This window comes from Hyperolius riggenbachi, chromosome 9 (assembly GCF_040937935.1).
Source record: "Hyperolius riggenbachi isolate aHypRig1 chromosome 9, aHypRig1.pri, whole genome shotgun sequence".
Lineage (NCBI taxonomy): Eukaryota > Metazoa > Chordata > Amphibia > Anura > Hyperoliidae > Hyperolius > Hyperolius riggenbachi.
The window spans coordinates 277,679,647-277,701,100 of NC_090654.1; the positions used below are offsets into that span (position 1 = coordinate 277,679,647).

The 21,454-nt window shown below is 47.0% G+C and overlaps 1 protein-coding gene across 1 annotated transcript in view; it reads right to left on the bottom strand.

Moving 5' to 3' along the window:
• PSMC6 (proteasome 26S subunit, ATPase 6) overlaps positions 1-14,092 on the bottom strand; it is a 32,324-nt gene extending 18,232 nt beyond the window's left edge. The window contains exons 1-7 of the mRNA XM_068252296.1: positions 13,918-14,092; positions 6,499-6,578; positions 3,831-3,870; positions 2,760-2,812; positions 1,974-2,041; positions 1,612-1,726; positions 12-99 (exon numbers count right to left, since the gene is read on the bottom strand). Coding sequence (XP_068108397.1) covers positions 12-99; positions 1,612-1,726; positions 1,974-2,041; positions 2,760-2,812; positions 3,831-3,870; positions 6,499-6,578; positions 13,918-14,044 — 571 coding nt within the window. The 5' untranslated portion in view covers positions 14,045-14,092. The remainder of the gene's footprint in view (positions 1-11; positions 100-1,611; positions 1,727-1,973; positions 2,042-2,759; positions 2,813-3,830; positions 3,871-6,498; positions 6,579-13,917) is intronic.
• Positions 14,093-21,454: the final 7,362 nt, after the last annotated feature.

The window sequence follows — 21,454 nt, forward strand, 5'->3', positions numbered from 1 at the left end:
TGAAGACATACCTGGAGGGCCGTACAGCAGGCAGCCCTTTGGAGGGATTATCCCCACACGTTGGAACAGCTCTGGGTTTGTCAGGGGAAGTTCAATAACCTGCAATACAGGAAATCAAGGTCAGGCAGGACAGTGGACACAGGTACATCGCATGTGGAGGATATAGTATGAGCAGATTCCATCAATAAGAGGACATTGGAATTCAGCCTGACTACTCAAAGTAGTATGAAACTCAGTATTTCCTCTTTGTTCTAAAAGATTTACAGCATAAAATCCACTACCACAAAAAAGAAAAAATTGTAGCAGAACAGCAAACTGTTAAACAGCACTTCATTGAAAATCTCCGCCCGCATCCGATTAGGTAATAACATAGTCTTGTTTACATTCCTTTGTTTGCTACGATTAGTAATCCAGCCAGCAGCTTGCTGACACTGAACTGCACACATTGTAGAACCAGAGAGAGCTGAGAAGTAATCACTGAATACATTTGACAGTAATATATAAATACAGCAGCTATGCAGTAAACTGCAATGGCAGCTTTCTAAGCAGGTAAACTGTAATTTGGGAATTTGTTGGCAGACATTACTTGTGCGCAAAAGCAAATATGATAACTGTATAGGTAATAAAAAGTAGGAAACCATTTTTATTGAATGTTTATAAGAGTTTTATCCTCTTCTCTCGGAAGCTTCGCTCTTTCTGAACCTATGTTTGTACGCTTAGAGTGACGTCATGTAAACAAACTCAAGATTGCCATCTTGTGGCCAAAAAGTAAAACTACAAGTAAAATGAAAAAAACATTACAATACACAAATATTTCCCCAAATAAAACACTTTTATTTCCCACCCTCCCAAAAATGCCCACATAAAATGTTTAATAAAAAAAAAAAAAAAAAAAAACACACATTACTATAAAAACAAAAAACAAATATTTACCTAAGGGTCTAAACTTTTTAAATATCTATGTAAAGATGAAATATTTATCTCTATTTTTTTTTTTTTTTTTTTATAAGCTTGTAAATAGTGATGTATGCAAAACGGAAAAAATGCTCTTTTATTTCCAAATAAAATATTGTCGCGATACATTGTGATAGGGACATAATTTAAATGGTGAAATAACCGTGACAAATGGGCAATTACAATACGTGGGTTTTAATTATGGAGGCATGTATTTTAAAACTATAATGGCCGAAAACTGACAAATAATGAATTTTCTCATTTTTTTCTTATTCTTACTGTTAAAATGCATTTACAGTAAGGTAGCTCTTAGCAAAATGTACCCCCCAAAGAAAGCCTAATTGGTGGCGGAAAAAACAAGATATAGATCAGTTCATTGTGATAAGTAGTGATAAAGTTATAGGTTAATGAATGGGAGGTGAACATTGCTCGGATGCATAAAGTGAAAACGACTGAGAGCTTAAGTGGTTAAATGAGTTATAAGGAATGTGCCAAAGGGGGCGTGGTGGAAAAAGAAAAAAGGCAAAATCAGTAAACCCTTTGCATGCTCAAATGCAAATGAATCATCTAGGAACCACTGGTAACCAAGCTGTGACTTAGACCAGAGAGAGCGATAAGCCATGGACGTGTATTACTGACTGAACAAACTCCACTCACCTCCCTGAGTTCTCGGATCTGCTCAGAGAGACCACCAATTTCAGAGTAGGAAACATTCCCAGGATCTTCATGAGACATATTATACACCAGCGGGTCCACCTCACGGGGTAAGTAGCTGCAATAAAGCAGGACAGGATTAGGTAAGCCTTCTGTTCAGAGCTCGCAAAGGTTTGGGATGGGACTGCTGCTTCAGTGCAGGAACAACAACGAGCCCGCAAGTGTATAGTTTATATATCATTCATGCTCACACAGCATCAAAGCATCGTAGAGATTCAGACTAACAAAACCACCTTCTCATCGGAGGTCCTCTCCCCAGGAATACAGAGAGAAGAAAGCACAACTTTCCTCATGTGGAGACTTACCGCATAATGGTGAGTGTTGTCATATCTAAAGCAACTCTTGTGCCAGGCTTCAGTTTACTCTTGTCAAGCTGCAATGGAAGAAAAGAATTACTAAGAAGGTTCTTCATCTCGTTATGAAAGCACTACGGATACAACATCACTCATTCTGTATCCTAAGACAGGCAGAACTCAACAGTACAAAGTTCATGAAAGAGACGTCTATGGCCCCTTTTACACAAGCGTGCAGCGGTTCCCTGTGTTACGCTTCCCCACCGCAAGGGCCATGCAAGTCTATAGAGACTAGCATCATGCAATGTGGTGCACCGAAAGTACCAAAACCGCCACAAATGGTACAGCGCCTACTGCACAGATTATACAGCAAAGCAAGTCAATGGGCAATGCAGTTTAGTGTAAACGACAGGAATGCGGTACAATGTAGTTATTGTAAAAAATGGGAGCGCGGTGCAGCAAGCATGGACTGACTAGAATCCCAGTGACATACTTCCTGCCCAGCAGGAAGTGCATTACTGAGAGGGAGGTGGTGCTATGCATATGGGCCTGTCGCTCCACCGTAGCAGGCTCCCTTGCCTTGCAATCACCACACAGAAGTAAAAAGAGACCTATAAGTCACATTTCCAGCTTCCCTCCTAACCTATGAAATAGCTCTGTATTGCCAGAAATGTCCTTCTTAAATATGGTTTCACCGAGTGAGGGCCCCATGTGAGAGTACAGCCAGCACTCTATACAGGATGTAGCCTCTGAAAGGCCAAATAGACCCAAATGCCAAAAGAGAATGCGAAATATTACCTGACGACGGCAGCCAACAACGTATCTTGGTCCATTTGTTGCTTTGACGATGACTACAAACAAAAAACATTGATGTATTAAACAGATGCCACCACAAAACTACACTGCTCAAAAAAAAAAAAAAACAAAAAAAAAAAAAAAAAAAAAGATTTAAAGAGACACTGAAGCGAGAATAATTCTCGCTTCAGAGCTCATAGTTAGCAGGGGCACGTGTGCCCCTGCTTAAACGACGCTATCCCGCGGCTAAACGGGGGTCCCTTCACCCCCAACCCCCCCCCCCGCAAAATCAATGACCAAATTGGTCGTAGATTTTGCTGCTCCTAGAGGCAGGGCTAACGGCTGCAGCCCTGCCTCCAGTCGCGTCTATCAGCGGCGCATCGCCGCCTCTCCCCCGCCCCTCTCAGTGAAGGAAGACTGAGAGGGGCGGGGGAGAGGCGGAGATACGCGCTGACAGACACGCGTGGGGCAGGGCTGCTGCGGTTAGCCCTGCCTCAATCCGGAAGAGATCCCCGGCTGCACGGAGGGGATTTCGGGGGGTCAGGGACCCTCGTTTAGCCGCGGGATAGCGGCGGTTTAGCAGGGGCACACATGCCCCTGCTAACTATGAGCTCTGAAGCGAGATTTATTCTCGCTTCAGACTCTCTTTAAAAAAAAAAAAAAACTAAAAAAAACTTTTCTAAAGCCAGGTACATATGACAGGCTATTACTGGCAGCATTCATTCATACAGAGATGCCCCCAGATGTCCCATCTCCAGCCCTGCACCAAAACGAAAAATCTTTTGGTGACATTAAAATTCATACAGATGCAGCCTTAGGCTCTCTCCCCCACCCCCTGCCCTTTCCATGAGGCTGCACAGGTGGCTTTGTAAAGTGCATAACAAGATATCAAACACGAAATAAACTTCTTTTATTCAAATTTCTATAGTTTGGAAATGGACCAATTATAGCAGCCGCTGACTTTAATTGGCCCAATTTCAAGCTGCATACATTGCATCACCTTGGAAATATTAGCATGCCATTGACCATCCCTAATAAAAACATTAGCAGGTCACACTGTACAGCAATACTCACATTTTTCTTCTGTTAGCTGTTTAAGAACTTCACCAACAATCTAGAAAAACAAAAATGATAAACTCAAAGGCAGTTAAGGAGCGCCTGATCAAGAGGCAAAAGATTATTACACTCTGTATAATGGAAGCTGTGCTATGGTACTGCGCTACACTGTGGCCTTGTTCACATTGTGTGCGGCTCGCGTGTCCATCCGTGGTGGGCTTCCCCCCCCCCAAATTTTCTGCGTGTTCACTCGTTTTTGTAAGCGCTTTTGCAGAGCGCTTCCGTCTTTTGATCCGGAAAAAAACCTGGAATAAATACATACATACACACACACACACACATATATACATATACACATATACATATACATATACATATATATATATATATGCGCTCACGCAAATCTTGACAAAGCAATTTTGTGAGCGTTTTGCGTTTTTCCTCTACCTTCCATTGAGGCAAATCGCTTCAAAATGGCCCAAGCACCGCTTTTCAAAGCAGATCGCAAATGAACCGCCCTGATATGAACACTCTCAGAGAATCATTGCACAATCGCTTTTAGGGCGATTTTGAAAATCGCTCGCGCTTAAAATTTTACAAAAACGCCTATAATGTAAACAAGGCCTGAGTCAGAGCAATTTTTTGGGCACCTGGATTCGGAGGTTTCATAAACTGATGAGTTGGATGATTTCTGTACAGATCTGGCTACAATGGATCGATCCAGAATAAAAGGGGTTGTGTCATTAAAGCAGTGCGGGTTGTGCTGCGTAGTGTGCGCTGGTAACTTATGTGTGCTCCAGTCACATAGCGGCCCCTCCAGTCATCCCGCCCTTAGCTTCCTCAGGTCCAGTAGCTTCATAGAACTTGATACCCGCACTTTGATTGGCCCTATAGCCTGCCTATTGGGCCAAAGTGCGGGGATCAAGTCCTATGAAGCCACTGGACCTGACTGGGCTCAGAGCGGGACCGAGTGGCCATATTTGGAAGGAGCACGCACAAGTCGCCAGTGCACACTATGCAGCACTACCATGAGTAGCGTGCGCACAACTCTTAATGAATAAACCCCAAAGAACCAAATCCGTCAGGTGGGATGGGCTTTTGAGTACTGAAGAAATTCTAATGATGATTATTAATGTACCTGTGACCGTGGGATTGGGTGGGGGGGGGGGGGGGGGGGGCAAAGGCAGAGAGTTAACTTACCCAGAAGTTCCCATGCGTCACAGCTGTAATATGCAACCTATGGGACGCACTCCTCCACTCACTGCCACACGTTCACACCCTCCTTCCGGCGGTTCAACTTGGCCGAGCAAGGGTCAACTTCTTTGAAGACGCAGCTCCCCGCTTCACATGCGCGCCGTTCCATCAGCCCCCCCATAGCAACAGTTTGCGTCAACTAGACAGCTGACACGCATCTGTACAGGCTGGCCCAGCAATGTCGCCCAATGGGAAATGGGATCGGGTCCCAGACAGGCGACATCAGTTATGCGTGTACGCACCTTTAGAGGCAGAGGATCAGCAAGACAAGCCAGGCAACTTGCACTACTTAAAATGAAATAAATATGGCAGGCTCCATTATGCCTCATTTCAGGTTTTCTTTAAAGGGACAACGTTTCGGAGCCAAGTAGGGCGCCTTTATCAAGGCAATATTTGCTTGGAGGCAAAAGTCTGTCAGCGGCTTTAAATAAGTTCCTGTAAGGGAGGTGGGAGTCGGGCTCCTCTAAACACTCGCACAGCAATGTGTACGCAGATGTACAGCTCTTTACTTTGTTGAATACTGCATAGAGGGTGTCATCCCTCTTATCCAGCTGTTACACTCCCCATAGAGACAATGGGTTTGATCCTTTAGTGTGTGTGAGGCAACACTACAAATGTGGTTCTTTAAAGGGGAACTGAAGTAAGAGGTATACGGAGGCTGCCATATTTATTTCCTTTTAATAAATACCAGTTGCCTGGCAGCCCTGCTGGTCTATTTCTCTGCAGTAATATCTGAATAACACCAGAAACAAGCATGCAGCTAATCTTGTCAGATCTGACTTTGAAGTCTGAAACACCTGATCTGCTGCATGCTTGTTCAGGGGCTATGGCTAATAGTATTAGAGGCAGAGGATCAGCAGGGCTGACAGGCAACTGGTATTGCTTAAAAGGAAATAAACATGGCAGCCTCCATATACCTCTCTCTTCAGTTGGGGGAACCTGAAATGAGGCATATGGAGGCTGCCATATTTATTCTACTTTTAAACCATACGATTTGCCAGGCAGTCCTACTGATTCTGTCTCTCTAATACTTTTAAGCCAGAGACCCTGAACAAGCATGCAGCACATCAGGTACTCTGACTTTACTGGAGTAGGTTTTACTGGATTAGCCATATGCTTGTTCTAGGGTTTTGGAGTCGTACATTACTTATGCCAGAAGATCAACAGGGCTGCCAGGCAATTGGCATGGTTTACAAGGAAATAAACATGGCAGCCTCCATAGCCCTCTCACCTGAGGTTCCCTTTAAAGATGTCTATCATTTCAATTTCAGCTCTTTTCAAAGACCCGATACAGGTTATTAAATATCCACTCACTAAACACAAATCAAAATGATCAGACTGGCCATCAATCAGAAGTGATTCACTGGACTATAGGGATAAAAATTAACCTACTAAAAACTAGATTTTAAAGTAAACGCAAATAAAACCTTACCTGCCCAACACTCTGCAGAGCTTTGAGGTCGTTCTCTGATTTTTCATACTGTTTAGTGAGTTCTTTTAATTGCTCCCTTACTGAAGAAAAAAAAATATCAAGCATTTAGAGTGCTGATCATGAAGTAGTAGAACCATCTTGATATGAATAGAATTATTACAGGGCCATTTCTAGACAAAATCTACATACTGACAATACAACATCAAATGAAACAACTGCAGGTACGGCTTGGCCCGCACTGCAAAACGCAATCGCTTAGCGATTTTTAGAGAGTACCTGAAGGGAAAAAAGTGCCCCTAGGGTACTTACCTTGGGATCCAGAGGCTCCTCCCCCTCCTCAGCACAGAGGATCCCGCGCCGGCACCACAGAAAAATTCCCGTCGATCCCCACCGGGTCCGCTTTATTGTGCAGATGCAGGCGGTCCGCAGACACGATCAGGATCACCCATTTCTGCCAGAGCCCGAGGAGGACGCCACTAGTGCAGCTGCGCACTGTCAAAAATAAATATTGTCAGTGTCGTTGCGGGGGAGGCAGCACTGGAACAAGCTGGCTGGGAACAAGGGAAGCCTCATTAGGTTCCGTAGGCTGCCCCCTCGTGAAGCAAGTATCCCGCAAAGGCACTTTTTCCCCTACAGGTTTACTTTAAAGAAATGTGTGTTTTTGCAGATTGCTTTAAGATGAATCGCTCAGAGAAATGGTACATAGAGCAAAACTTGGATTTTCTAAAAAACAGAACGCTGCGGTGAGAACATTCTCATAGGGCGACACTGCATTGCTTATTGGCAAGCACAATCGCCCCCCAGTGTGAACCAGCTCAAAAGCCCCGTCTACACGGGGAGATGTGGAGGCGATGTTACTTATCAATCGAGCCGCTGATGCGTCTCGATTGATAAGATCCGACAGGTCGGATCTTGCCGCCGCCGATTCCCTGCTTGTTCCCCACGAGGGGACAATGGCAGGGAATCGAGCGGAAGATGTGCGGCGCGAGGACGAGCGGGTATCGAATCCGGCGCGGGCGAGCGGGGACGCGGAAGAGGCAATCCGGCGGCTAATCGAGCCGCCGGATCACTGCGTGTAGATTTGCCTTAAGAGTGTATGACGTGTAATTATCCCCAGCACATCGGCAATCAGCCATGCTGGATTCAACCACCACAAGTTTAGTATTCTGTACAGAAGTCTGATCTCTCTAGCGAATACCCAGAGAGACGACACAGCACATAGAGCAATGATGGCTAACCTTGGCACTCCAGCTGTGACAAAACTACAAATCCCATCATGCCTCTGCCTCCCCGAGTTATGCTTAGAGCTGTCAGAGTATTGCAGTGCTTCATGGGACTTGTAGTTCCACCACAGCTGGAGTGCCAAGGTTAGCCATCACTGACATAGAGCGACTACCAGCAGGTGGGGCGAGTTGGAGAACAAGTCACTCGGAGTTGCAAAAACAGATATCTCGCCCAAGATGGTCCTTATTGGCCTCCTCGGCCTAGATTACTGTAACCCAGAGTGTAAATCGCTTTATACTTTTTCTTCTGTAATAAATTATAATTTTCTCTACCGCAAAGTAGTCAAAATTTTTTTTAAAAATTATGATAAACTTTGAATAGCGGTCCATATATTTTTCTTGGCTTGGTCATTCTAGTGTTCATTATGTAATAAACCAGCACAAACAGTGCTAAGATTTTTGCAGAAGGAGGGTATGAGATGTCAGAAGATGCCAATCCCCCCCCAGGCCTTGGATTAGTCAGGGGTGACATGGCAATATTCTTCAGCACAAAAACATAACATACTGAACTATGCAGCAGGCTCATCTACGTGTAAAAGGCCTCAGACAAGCAGAACATGCAATCTCATACTGAAGTCTACCATAGAGCAGTGTAAAATAAAGTTTTGCACTTGACGTATGTAAATAGCACAGGAAGTGGGCCTCAGTCTGGGTCAGGAGCCCCTGTCGCTGTGCCATGTCACTTGATTCCAGTATGCTAGAGCCCAATGCCAGCTACCCACATCACTGCAAGAGCTGGGGCCCCAAAGCACTGGGCTCAGAGTGCACATACTATCCCCAGGCAAACACTCTATAGAACTATCAGTGACAGGTAACTTTCCTGCAATCAGGGCCAGTATTGATTAAAGTACCTTGGCCAAGTCAATCTACCTTCATTACAGCATCTTTATATTCATCCCTGCTAACAAATGGTTACTAAAGCATTGTACACATATACGAGGATGACTACCGGCAGAGATCAGTTCCCTCAGTTCAGGGGCAAGGCTGTAGAGAGGTGTTTTCTTGCTAAGGAGATGGGAGGAGGACTGAGAACACAGTACAGTACACAATGGCACAGATCAGTCGAGGCAAGTAGAACAATGCCCTTGGCCTGTGCTAGGCTGAGTCAAACGCAGGCAGATCATGCAATGACACAGCAATGGAGATTATTATTATTTAGTATTTATATAGCGCCGACATCTTACGCAGTGCTGTACAGAGAATATATTCTTGTCACCAACTGTCCCTCAGAGGAGCTCACAATCTAATCCCTACCATAGTCATATGTATGTATCGTGTAGTGCATGTATTGTAGTCTGGGGCCAATTTAGGGGAAGCCAATTAACTTATCTGTATGTTTTTGGGATGTGGGAGGAAACCAGAGTGCCCAGAGGAAACCCACGCAGACACGGGGAGAACATAAAACTCCTTGCAGATAGTGCCCTGGCTGGGATTCGAACCGGGGACCCAGCGCTGCAAGGCGGGAGCGCTAACCACTACGTCACCGTGCTGCCTGGGATTGAGGATTGCTGTACACACACTAGAGATTCTCGGAAGAGGCCGTGCCAACCAGCCGAGAACCATTTAGTCAGTGTACAAGGCTTTGCAGTTTGACAAAAAAAGGATGATTAGCGGCACAATGTGTACAGGAGGTTGTGGCACTTGTAGCTCACAGGAAGTCAGTGACAAGTGATTTGTAGACCTCAATTTGCTAAGGAACTACGCATACTATAACAGTCCTCTATGGTCCCCGGCTGAAGGAAAAAAAACACTACAGTAGTATTTTTTAGCTTTCAGTTCTAAAGCTAATACTTATAAATAAGGCCCTATTCATACTAACAGATAAAAATCAAAAGGTCAACAAACAGTTGAACATGATGGATGCAAGGCACAAGCCCGCTCGTTCAGACTATACGTGCTGCCGTGTGCATTTTGGCAGCGCGTATAGTGTGCGACACGCAAGAACGGTAGAAGGGCATAGACAGCCCTACCGCTCCCATCATATGTGCTGCGCAGCAGTGCGATGCGCTATCGCGTGCTGCATGCATTTTTGTGAATCGCAGCGCAGATCCCATTCATTGTAATGAATGGGATCTGCAGCGCAGCGCATAGTAGCGCAAATGGCGTGCGATCGGACGCGCTGCGTTCCGATCGCACAGCCATCTGCGCTAAATGATGTGAACGAGGCCTAAAGCCTGGAGGAGACCAATAATGATACAACCTTACTTCATATCTACATTCTGATCGGAGCAGACTAGTTCAGTGTGCACTCTGCTTTCATGTCGTGTTTGGGGCATAAGCGTTAGCACCATAAGTGGCATTGGGAAACTGATCTGCTTGTCCAGAAAAGCAGATCAGATCAGGACTCGCGGTTTTGGAAGTGGACACTATTTTTAACAATTGGGATCAACATCTTGCATTGCTAAGGGGTTCAGAAAACATACCCAATGGGTACATTTTCTACACAAGTGGGAACCCAGCCAAACCCGATTGGTTGGTGTTTCAACAGTTCTCCAATGACAGCACCCAATGCAATCCTTCAGGTTTCGATATGTAGTGATAATTGTCCCAACAAAAGAGGATATTCAATCATCCACTGCTCAGTGTTTGTGGGTCAAAACGCAAATTACTGTATAAACAGTGTGGCAGAGTAGCATCTTTCAATGTTCACACATGCAGAAGTTGGAGAGAAGTAATAACTGCACCCACTATTTGGCCAGTTAGGCCTCATTCACACTGCCAAACGCAGATGACCATGCGATCAGAATGCAACACGCAGAATCGCACTGCAATCTGCGCTTCTATGCGTTGTGCTGCGGATCCCATTCAGAACAGTGAATGAGTCAGCACAGCGGTTTGCCAAAAAAGGCTGCCAGCGCCATGTAGTGTGAACAGTTTATGTACTTTTGATGTTCTTGCAGGTCGGCCACTATACTCCTTGCCGAAATATGTACAGGAATGTTTTATAATGTAGAGCAGTGTTTTTCAACATTTTATTGGTATGTACCCCTTTTAAAACCCTGTACTCACCAAGTACCCCCTAGCATGGTAAACATCACAAGTTCCCCTTGACAAGTATATATTAAATGATAATTGGTTCTACATTTCCAAGCATTTACTATTGCTTATAATTGGCTAAAATACTAATTTGGCGTTTAAATATAGATTGTTTTCTAAAACTCCAAAATTGTTATTTTTGGTTAAGTATATCAAGCCTGAATAACCCCTAGAACCATCAGAAGTACCCCCCCCCCCCCCCCCGGGGTACGCGTACCACACGTGAAAGCCTAGGATGTAGAGCATACATGTCAAACTCCGGCCCACGGGCCTAATCTGGCCTTTAGGGCCATTAAATTTGGCCCTCAAGTGGTTTCCCCACTTTTAATTATGTTTGGTCCACTCTAGACCACCAGAGGAGCTATATTTGAGGTGAAGCCCTAGTATATTTGAGGTGAAGCCCTAGTACACTAGGGAAGCCATATGGGGGAGGTGGGGGGGGGGGAGCACTAAACACTAGGAAACTGTAAAGGGGAGGGTGGAAGTCACTAGACACCAGGGAACTGTAAAGGGGAGGGAGTACTACTAGACATCAGAGAACTGTATAAGGAAGGTAGGTGGCCAGTAGACATGGAGGTTGGCCCGCGACTAGGCCCCAGAGAACAATTTCGGCCCACTTTGCATTTGAGTTTGACACCCCTGACGTAGAGGGTGCTGAGATTGGAGAACCACTGTTCCCTATGAGGCTTCCCACTGACTAGCACCATTAGGCTCCCTGCACACTGCAAATCGTTTTGCGATTCCGATTTTCAATGAATGAAATCAACAGAAAAACGGAGGAAAAAAAACGCAGCATGCAGTAACGATTAAATATCAGAATCTGATGTAAAATCCGATTAAAAATCATAATAGTGTGCAGGGAGCCTAAAGGTGGCCACACAATACAATAAAATGATGAGATTTTACGGCAATTCGATAAAACCTGTCGTATCTCCCGAAAAAAAAAAAAAACGAAAGCTTTTTTTTTTTTTTTCATTCGACTGAAAAATCCGATCTTCCGTTTTTTTCTATTTTAATCGATCCGGATGCCAGATATTTTTCTTTAATCTTTCTAAAGATTGTCTGGTGTGTGTTGGATTGTCAATTTAATATACACACTCAAGCAATTTCTCAGCGTTTCCAATCATTTTTATCATACTTGGGGACAAAATTGAACATAGGTGTGTGGTAAATTGGTCATATTTTTGAAATGTTACAATCAGTCAGAAAAATTGATTGCAATTCTTAAATTGAACAGATATTTAACAATTTGTATGGTGTGTGGCCACCTTAAGGGAACCTAAACTGAGTAAAATTATTTAAAATAAGTACATGAGGTAACTTCAAATGAACATTACATAGTTACTTTGCCATCAGTTCCTCTCAGAAGCTCACCATTTTCTTCTGACAATGATTCCTTCCAGTTCTGACAACATTTTGTCAGAACTGAAATATATCAGTTGCTGTCAGTTATCGCTGAGAGGACAACTGATGTGCCAGGTAATGTCCATGTTTCGCTATGGCTCAAGTGGGCGATGTTACAGTTTAACAGTGTGCTGACCAGGTAGCCGTTATGGGGTAATGGCCATATTCAAAATGGAGGATGGAAATTCCATTGATCAAAGTGGACAAACAGGACGCGGGAGAGGAGAAAGGGATGAGGAGTAGACTACACAGGAGGTAAGTATGACCTGTGTATGTTTGTTATTTAATTTTCAGTTCAGGTTTTCTTTAACCTCCTTGCCAGTTATCCCGAACTCAGTTCGGGGTAACCTGCGCAGGAGGATTTCTCAGGCCCTGGTGGGACGATTTGCATAATTTTTTTTTGTTACAAGCAGTTAGCACTTTGCTAGCTGCTTGTAACATCCGCTCGCCGCCGATCCGCCGCTATCCGCAACGTCGCACCCCCCCTCCAGACCCCTAATCAGGGCCAGGCAGCGCTGAGGGGTGGCCCGGGATTCCCCATGACGTCCCGACGTCGATGACGTCATCTCGCCCCGTCGCCATGGCCGTTCTGAACGGGATTTCCTGCTTACTCTGATCGCCGAAGGCGATCGGAGTGGGTGGGGGGATGCCGCCGCTTAGCAGCTATCATGTAGCGAGCCCTGGGCCCGATACATGATTTAAAAAAATAAATAAATAAAAAAAAAAGTGCTGCGCTGCCTCCTTGCCGGGGGAATTAGACCGGCAAGGAGGTTAAAGAAAACCTGTACTAAAAAAGTTCACCTGGGGGGTACTCACCTCAGTAGGGGGAAACCTCTGGACCCTATTGAGGCTTCCCCCATCCTCCTGTGTTCCACGGCGGTCTCACTGCAGCCCCCCGCAACGCACAGGCGACAAATCCGACAGCCTGTTCAATATTTACCTTTTGGCTCCAGCGCAGGCGCAATATCCGCTCTTCACACGGAGATAGGCAAAAATAGACGATCTCAGTCGGGTCCACTGTACTGCACAGGAGACTTGCGCAGTGGAGCGGCCCGACGGAGAACGGCTATTTTCGCTCATCTCCTTGCGGAGAGCCGATACTGCGCTGGAGCCAAAAGGTAAATATTTACATCGCCACCGCTCCGGGAGGATTTACTCCGCCGCCGTGGGACCGAGGAGGACGGGGAAGCCTCAATAGGATCCAGAGACTTCCCCCACCCGAGGTGAGTACCCTCCAGGGGAGGTTTTTTCATTATAGATTTTCTTTAACACTAATTACAATAACTGCTTTGTCACCCTCTCCTCATGTATCCCCCCTGTGTATAACAGTCCTCTATAAAGCCTTCATCTCAAGGGAAGGGATGTGAGGCAAGCAGGACGTAGCCCATGGCAACCATCATGCTGAGCTGCAGAGGGTTGCTAGGGGCGACAGCTTCTGGATGACTCAGCTGCTGTGCGGAAGCAGTGATTGGAGGAGGCCGGTTGCTAGGGGCGACCGCTTCTGGGTGACTCAGCTGCTGTGCGGAAGCAGTGATTGGAGGAGGCCGGTTGCTAGGGGTGACCGCAGACCCCAGGCAGAGAAGAGCAGAGGCAGGCCCGTGACAGGAGGCGCTGCGGCCTAGCTCCCTCCTCCCATCCCCGGCATGACACAGCGGATTCCGCGCGGAGCTCCCCTCCTCCTCTCCCCGCCACTTACGCTCCTTCAGCCGGCCGTCTATCTCCTTGTGCTCCAGCAGCTTCTTCCTGTAGTCCTGCAATGCTTTCTCCCGCGGCTCCGCCATGATGAGTAGCCGCTGATCATAGGGAATGCCGGGAAGTGCCATGGCCGCCGGGGGAGGAGAGCAGCGCGGTCAGCGAGAGGCCCCGCCCCCCGGGCAGACGGGCACCGTGCGGCCTCCAGCGCCGGCTGCGGCGTCACAGCGACCTCGCCAGCCGGCGGCGGTACTGCAGCTAGTTGCAATTTTGATTCATTTCCATTGCTGTGCTGTAGCTAGAGGCTTCATGTATTGTCCCTCTTTCGTCTGTGATGCATAGCTCCCAACTGTCCCTCTTTCTCCTTCATTTGTCCTTCTTTGGGAGCTCTGTCCCTCTTTCCCCCTCATTTGTCCCTCTTTCAGGACTTTGTCCCTCTTTCTATATAAATATATATATGTCTCTACTAAAAATGTGTTTGATTGACTCTAAACTTTATTCTTATCCTTTAAATTGATATATTACTCATTTTAAAATGTTACTATATACCGGTATGAAGGAAAATGACCAGGATAGAAAGGAACAGTGTGGTGTAAATTATAAAACAACATATTTTTGTTATGAAATCTTTATGGTATGCGAGACTATGGTTGCGAAAGGGGTGTGCGAAAGGGGTGTGGCTTAAGTGTCCCTCTTTCTCATCTCAAAAAGTTGGGAGGTATGGATGCTGCAGTTTATTCTTCTACTCAGGCCCGGTTCACATTAGCGGTGGCCGTCCGGAATCGCCGTGCCGGAGCCGCACCGCTTGCAGAACGGACGGAACGGACGCACGGCATAGCAATGAAAGCCTATGCGTCCGTTCACATGCGTCCGTTCTGCCGGACCGGAGCCGGACCGGATCCGGGCCAGATCCGGACTCCGGCCTCCGTTCCAACATGCGCTATTTTTTGATCCGGCTCCTCCGGCAGCCGTATCCGGGGCGGAGCCGGACTGCACCATCCGGCCAATACAAACCAATGGGAACCGGAGAGCGCACAACACACTGGCTGAGAAATCCGGATGTTCTACCCCACTTCCTATGCGGATTGTTGCGGCGATATTGGATGGGGACACATGGGCAAGCATTTTGGAGTGGAGCAGCACAGCTGGATCCGGAGATGTTGGCAGCATGTCGCAGGTGGAGGTGAGTGCTAAACAGCAGAGGGCCTGATTCCACAGGTCCCCCTTCTGCTGACCTCCCAGACCCCAACATTTTTTTTGTTTTTTACGTTACTTTTGCCAAACGGATCCGGATCGCATCCTGATGAACACCTGATGCAACCTGACCGGATCCGGATCGGATCCGGATCAGAACCGTACGGTTCAGATCCGGATCCGGTCCGGATCCGGTCAGGTCATCCGGTCCGTTTGGCAAACAACCGCAAGTGTGAACGGGGCCTCAGTCTCAGACAACCCCTGGCTGAAGGGCGAATGAGTGAGTAAAAAAAAAAAAAAAAAAACATCTATGCACCCGGCCACGTTCACATAGCGTTCCGATTGGGCATTTTTTTTTACGCTTTTTTCCCCCTTCCCGGCAATTTCTGTGAGTTGGGCTGTTTTGGTAAGCGCTTTTGCAGAGAGATTCCGGAAGTGAACTCTTTGATCCGGAAAAGAAGAAATACAATGTATTTATTCTTAAAAACGCAATCGCTGCACAAAACGATTTCGTGAGTCTGCCCGGCAATTTCTGTGAGTTGGGCGGTTTTGGTAAGCGCTTTTGCAGAGCGATTCTGGAAGTGATCTTTTTGATCCGGAAAAGAAGAAATACAATGTATTTATTCTTAAAAACGCACAAAGCTGCACAAAGCGATTTTTTTTTGTGTTTTGCGTTTTTCCTATACCTACCATTGAGGCAAATCGCTTCAAAAATGGTACAGGCAGCACTTCTCTGAGCGGATCGGAAATGAACCGCTCAGATGTAAACTCTCTCATAGAGAATCATTGCACAAGCGCTTTCGGGGCGATCTGGAAAAATCGCCAGCGCTTAAACAACTCCAAAAGCGTCTCCAGTGTGAACGAGCCCTTATAGGTTATTTAGTCAGCGTTCGCCCATTGTAAAATCTTTCCTCTCCCCGATTTAGATTCTGAAATGTATTAATGGTTGGTGACATCTTTAGTTCTGCCAGGTGATCTGTATGGAATGTTCGTTACTGAGAGTACTATGCAAAGAGGGAGATATTGCTTGCTTGGCAGTTGGAAACAGCTGTCATGACATCACACTGTGGGAGGGGTTTCACCACAATATCAGCCATACAGACCCCCTGATGATCTATTTGGAAAAGGTAAAGATTTCTCATGGGAAAGGGGGTATCAGCTACTGATTGGAATGAAGTTCAATCTTGAGTTAAAGTTCCTCTTTAACCCTCCTGGCGGTTTGCAAAAAAATCGCCAGGGGGCAGCAAATCTTTTTTTTTTAAATTTTTTTTTTTTTTTTCATGTAGCGAGACAAAGTCTCGCTACATGATAGCCGCTGCTCAGCGGCATCCCCCCAGCCCCTCCGATCGCCGCCGGCGATCGGAGATCCGGAGATCCCGTTCAAAGAACGGGATCTCCTGGAGGGCTTCCCCCGTCGCCATGGCGACGGGCGGGATGACGTCACCGACGTCATCGACGTCGTGACGTCAGAGGGGACTCCGATCTGCCCCATAGCGCTGCCTGGCACTGATTGGCCAGGCAGCGCACGGGGTCTGGGGGGGGGGGGCGGCCGCGGCGAGAGGAATTGCGGCGGATCGGCGGGTAGCGGCGGCGATCGGGCACTGCACGCAGCTAGCAAAGTGCTAGCTGCGTGCAGCAAAAAAAAAATTATGCAAATCGGCCCAGCGGGGCCTGAGCGGTGCCTTCCGGCGGCATAGCCCGAACTCAGTTCGGGCTTACCGCCAGGAAGGTTAAAGTGCACCTGAGATGATTAATAAAATAATAAAATCATACATACATGGAGCTTTGGTCAGTCGGCGCAGTTCCACGACCGGGAGCATTCAGCGCCTATGATGGGAGCGCAGCAGGGGGTGTGCGGTGGAGGAGGCAGAGGATGTTGGTGAGGGAGTGACCAGGCTAAAAAGGGCTGGAGGAAGCCCGAGGTATGTATGATTTTTTATTTAATTAATCATCTCAGGCTCTCTTTAAAGCAAATCAAGTGATTTTTTTCTTTAACGTTTCATGCTCGCCTATGGAGAGGGAAGGCTCTTGATCCTAAAGAGTCACCGCATACCTGCGATGGCTCCTTACTTCTGAGGATTCCACGTTCACGTCACCTGGAGTGTTCTGCTCCTGTACAGTACTACTGCGCAGGCACAGGGGAGCGCACCTAACCAGACTGCGTCTGCGCCGATTGGCCACTACTGACGGATATTTTGCTGGTGAATGGAGAGGGAGAAGAAGAGGCCATGGAAGCGATCAGGCCGGAGGGGGCTGGAAAAAAGCCTCAGTATGTATAGTTTATTGGTAATCGCCCATCTCAGGTACACTTTAAGAGTAACAGAGGGGCAGCCTCTGGACCATCTAGACTCAAGAGGCTTCCCCCTACTGACATAAGTGTGCACCTTTCCTTTTTGCAGTTACAGGTGTAGTTAATTGCCTGACAGCAATTTCCTGGCCAATCAAGCCCCATTTTTGGAATGTAGTGTCATCCAGGGATCCTCGGCAATTCCATTTCCTTCCTGCACAAGAGTTTCCTTTTATTGGCCATGTGTGGTTTGGAATTCTGTTGGTTGTTGCCCCCCACTGGATATCCAACTGCACCCAGGGCTGTTTCTAGGCATAGGTGATACCTGTAGGAGGGTAAACCACACCTCTATTCTTACAGCACTGAACTTTATGGAATTCTCATGCAAAATAGCTAGAAAGCAATGGATGGTAATGGTAACAACTTAATGGGCACTGCTTATTAGTGTAACAAGGGAGGTCTGAAGAGCATAACAATGATAAGGTGAAATTAATGTGCTAATTAACCTCTTTTGCGGTAATCATTAGTTCAGGTTGTTAAAAACAAGGCAGGAGCAGTAACCCCGGGCTGAACTTGTGGTCTATGCAGAGCAATGCGCGCAGCGGGCATTTTAACTCACTTCCCGGGGGATCCCAACATTGGCTGCCATTCGTCTTCCTCTCCTCCGAGGCTCTGCTTCCCCTTGGTGAGATCGCGGTCTGTTGTCATGACGACAGCCGGAAATCTCACAATAGGTTCACAGCGCCGGACGGAGGGAAAACTGCAGCGCTGGATCCCAGGGAGGTGAGTGAGTGCTGAACTGCTGCAGATCTCCCTAGCAGCATGATTTGTTTTTTTTACAGGTTTTATGATCTAAAAACATGCAAAAAAAATTGCACCACTTTTAGACCCTAAAATCCAGAGAGAATCATCACACCAAGGGGGTTAAAGAGAACCCGAGGTGGGTTTGAAGAATATTATCTGCATACAGAGGCTGGATCTGCCTATACAGCCCAGCCTCTGTTGCTATCCCAAACCCCCCTAAGGTCCCCCGTGGCTGTGCTGTGGGCAAAGGAGCAGGAATGGCTACCACCACACATCCAAGGAGGGCAGCAGGCACGGCACGCAAGTCCCGACTCAGGGAGGTAGTGACGAGAAATGACAATACAGGAGGACTCTTTCGAGGCCCTGCTGTATATGAGACGAATCAACTTTAAATCCTTTAACGACAGTCTGTTATGGAGTGCAAGTCTGCCATCCATTCAAGTGAAAGGTATGCACTGACTTGACTATTACAATGTGCAGTCACACAGGTGCAGTAAAAGGTATGCAGTGACTGCTGTTATAACAATGTGCAGCTGGCACACAGGTGCAGTAAACGGTATGCAGTGCAGTGACTGCTGGTCCAATAATGTGCAGTCACGCAGGTGCAGTGAAAATGGATGGACTGAATGCTGGTATATATAATAATACAATTAGTGCGGTCACACACAGGTACAGGTAGGCATGGTCTTACACAATTCAATGTGTGGCTTTCACACACACGCAGGTACAGAGAAAATGAATAAATGCAGTGACTGCTGCTGGTGAGGTGATATATAATACAATTACTGCGGGTTACACACAGGTACAGGTATGCAGCATGGACTGGTGGTGGTATGGTCTTACACAATTCAATGTGCGGCTTTCACACACGCAGGTACAGAGAAAATGAATAAATGCAGTGACTGCTGCTGCTGGTGGTATATAATACAATTACTGCGGTCACACACAGTTACAGGTATGTAGCGTGGACTGGTAGTGGTATGGTATTACACAATACAGTACAATGTGCAACTGGCACTGTGACTGTCACACACACAGGTCCAATGCCAGTGAAGTATACAGTAAATTAGCAATTGCAAGGGGCAGCTGCAGCACACAGCAGGGCTGTATAATGCAGTGCAGTGGGCCACACACACACACACACACAAAAAAAACAACAGATCACACAATAACAGTAGTTCTGAAAAGAACTGTTTGGGTGGTGCTTCTCAGCAACAAATAGCAGCTAGGAGCAAGCTACAAGAGCCTAACTACACTCTCCAGCAAGCACTGTCCCTTCCTCTCACTATAGCAAGATCATCAGACTGAGATATTGGCCCGACACTGCGCTGTTTATATAGGGGGGGGGGGGGGGGCGTGGGTCCAGGAGGGAGTGCAGTCTGATTGGCTGCCATGTATCTGCTGACTGTGATGTAGAGGGTCAAAGTTTAGCCCCATGATGTGGTATAGGGGGTGGGTCAAACTCGCTATGTGTTCGAACCACCGAGGTTTGAGCGAACAAGTTTGCCGGCGAACCGTTCAGGATCCTAATAAGACTTCCCTTGTCCTCCTCTACCCCTCCATTCAAGTGCCAGGGTCCCCCGAAGTGCGGCGAGGTAAATATTTGGCTACTGCCATCCTGCGCAGGTGCACTAGCCGCTCCTCATTCGGGTTAAGGCGGAAATAGCTGAAACCGATCATATATGCTCTACAGCGCAGACGCAAGTCCTTTCGCGCCTGCGCGGATATGATCGGGCTCGGCTATTTCCGCCTAGAAACGCTGAAGAGCCACTACTGTGCCTGCGCTGGATCCCAGAGAGATAAATAAATCACGCCTTGTCAAGCTTGTTGGGGGAGGATTCGGGGGAGTCAGCGCTGGATTCCCTGAAGCTACTGGGGAGGAAGAAGCCTCATTGTGACCCTGAGGCTTAGTTCACACTTGCGGTTTTGTAAAAACCGTAACGGATGTCCGGACCGCACCAGATCCGGACCGGACCTGATCCGTACGGTTCCTATCCGGATCCGTTTGCATCCATTTTCCGTGCGGTATGAACACGGTTGCGGTCCGGATCCGTTTGAGATAACAAGCTGTATAAAAATACCTGGGGTCTGGGAGGTCAGCAGAAGCTCTGGGGTCATTGTAGGGCCTCACCTCCTCGTTATCAGACATATCAGACATGTTGCTGCCAAAGAGCTCCAGCATTTAATCGCTGCTGCTCCACTCTGTGAACGCTGGGCCCATGTGTCCCCATCCAAAATGGCCGCTATAGCATAGAAAAAGCATAGGAAGTGGGGTAGAACGTCCGTTTTTTTACAGCCAGTGTGTTGTGCGCTCTCCGGTTCTCATTGGTTTGTATTGGCCAGATGCAACAGTCCGGCTCCGCTCCGGATACGTCTGCCAGAGGAGCCGGACCAAAAAATAGCGCATGTTGGATCTTACGCCGGAGTCCGGATCCGGTCCGGCCCGGACGGAACGGACGCATGTGAACGGACGCATAGACTTTCATTGCTATGCCGTGCGTCCGTTTCGTCCGTTCCGCATGCGGTCCGGCTCCGGCACGGCGATTCCGGACGGCGACCGCCAATGTGAACCGGGCCTTACCCCTCCTGAGGTATGTACCCCCCAGAGTTTTTCTTTACAGAGTCTCTTTAAAGAGGAACTCCAGCCTAAACAAACATACTGTCATTAAGTTACATTAGTTATGTTAATTAAAATAGATAGGTAATATAATCTCTTACCCACCCTGTGTTAAAAGAACAGGCAAATGTTTGATTTCATGAGGGCAGCCATCTTTTTGGTTGAAAGGAGGTGACAGGGTGCATGAGACACAGTTCCAACTGTCCTGTGTCCTAAGCACCTCTCCCAGTTGCTAGGCAACGTGAACAACAACATAGGAAATCCCATCATGCTCTGTACAGCATCAGGGAAAAAAAGCCCAGGCTTTTTTTCTTTGATGGGTGGAGCTTAGATAAAAATGCAGCTAAAAATTATGCTTTGGTAGGACAAACAAAGTTCTGATGCTGTGAAACGGTTAAAGAAACACCAAGCCTTTTCAGTTCTGCTGAGTAGCTTTTTACTCCGGAGGTTCACTTTAAGTATATTGCATTATTGATCAGAGCCCAACTTTTGAACACATTTTTACCACACTTATGTAGAAGTATACCAACAGAAAGAATCCTTAATAGGATGCCATTTGCATTTCGTGACTGAGGAAAAAAACAAAATGAAACAGGTGAAAAGTCCCGCCCCTTCAGGTCTCCACGTTCAATTCTCTTA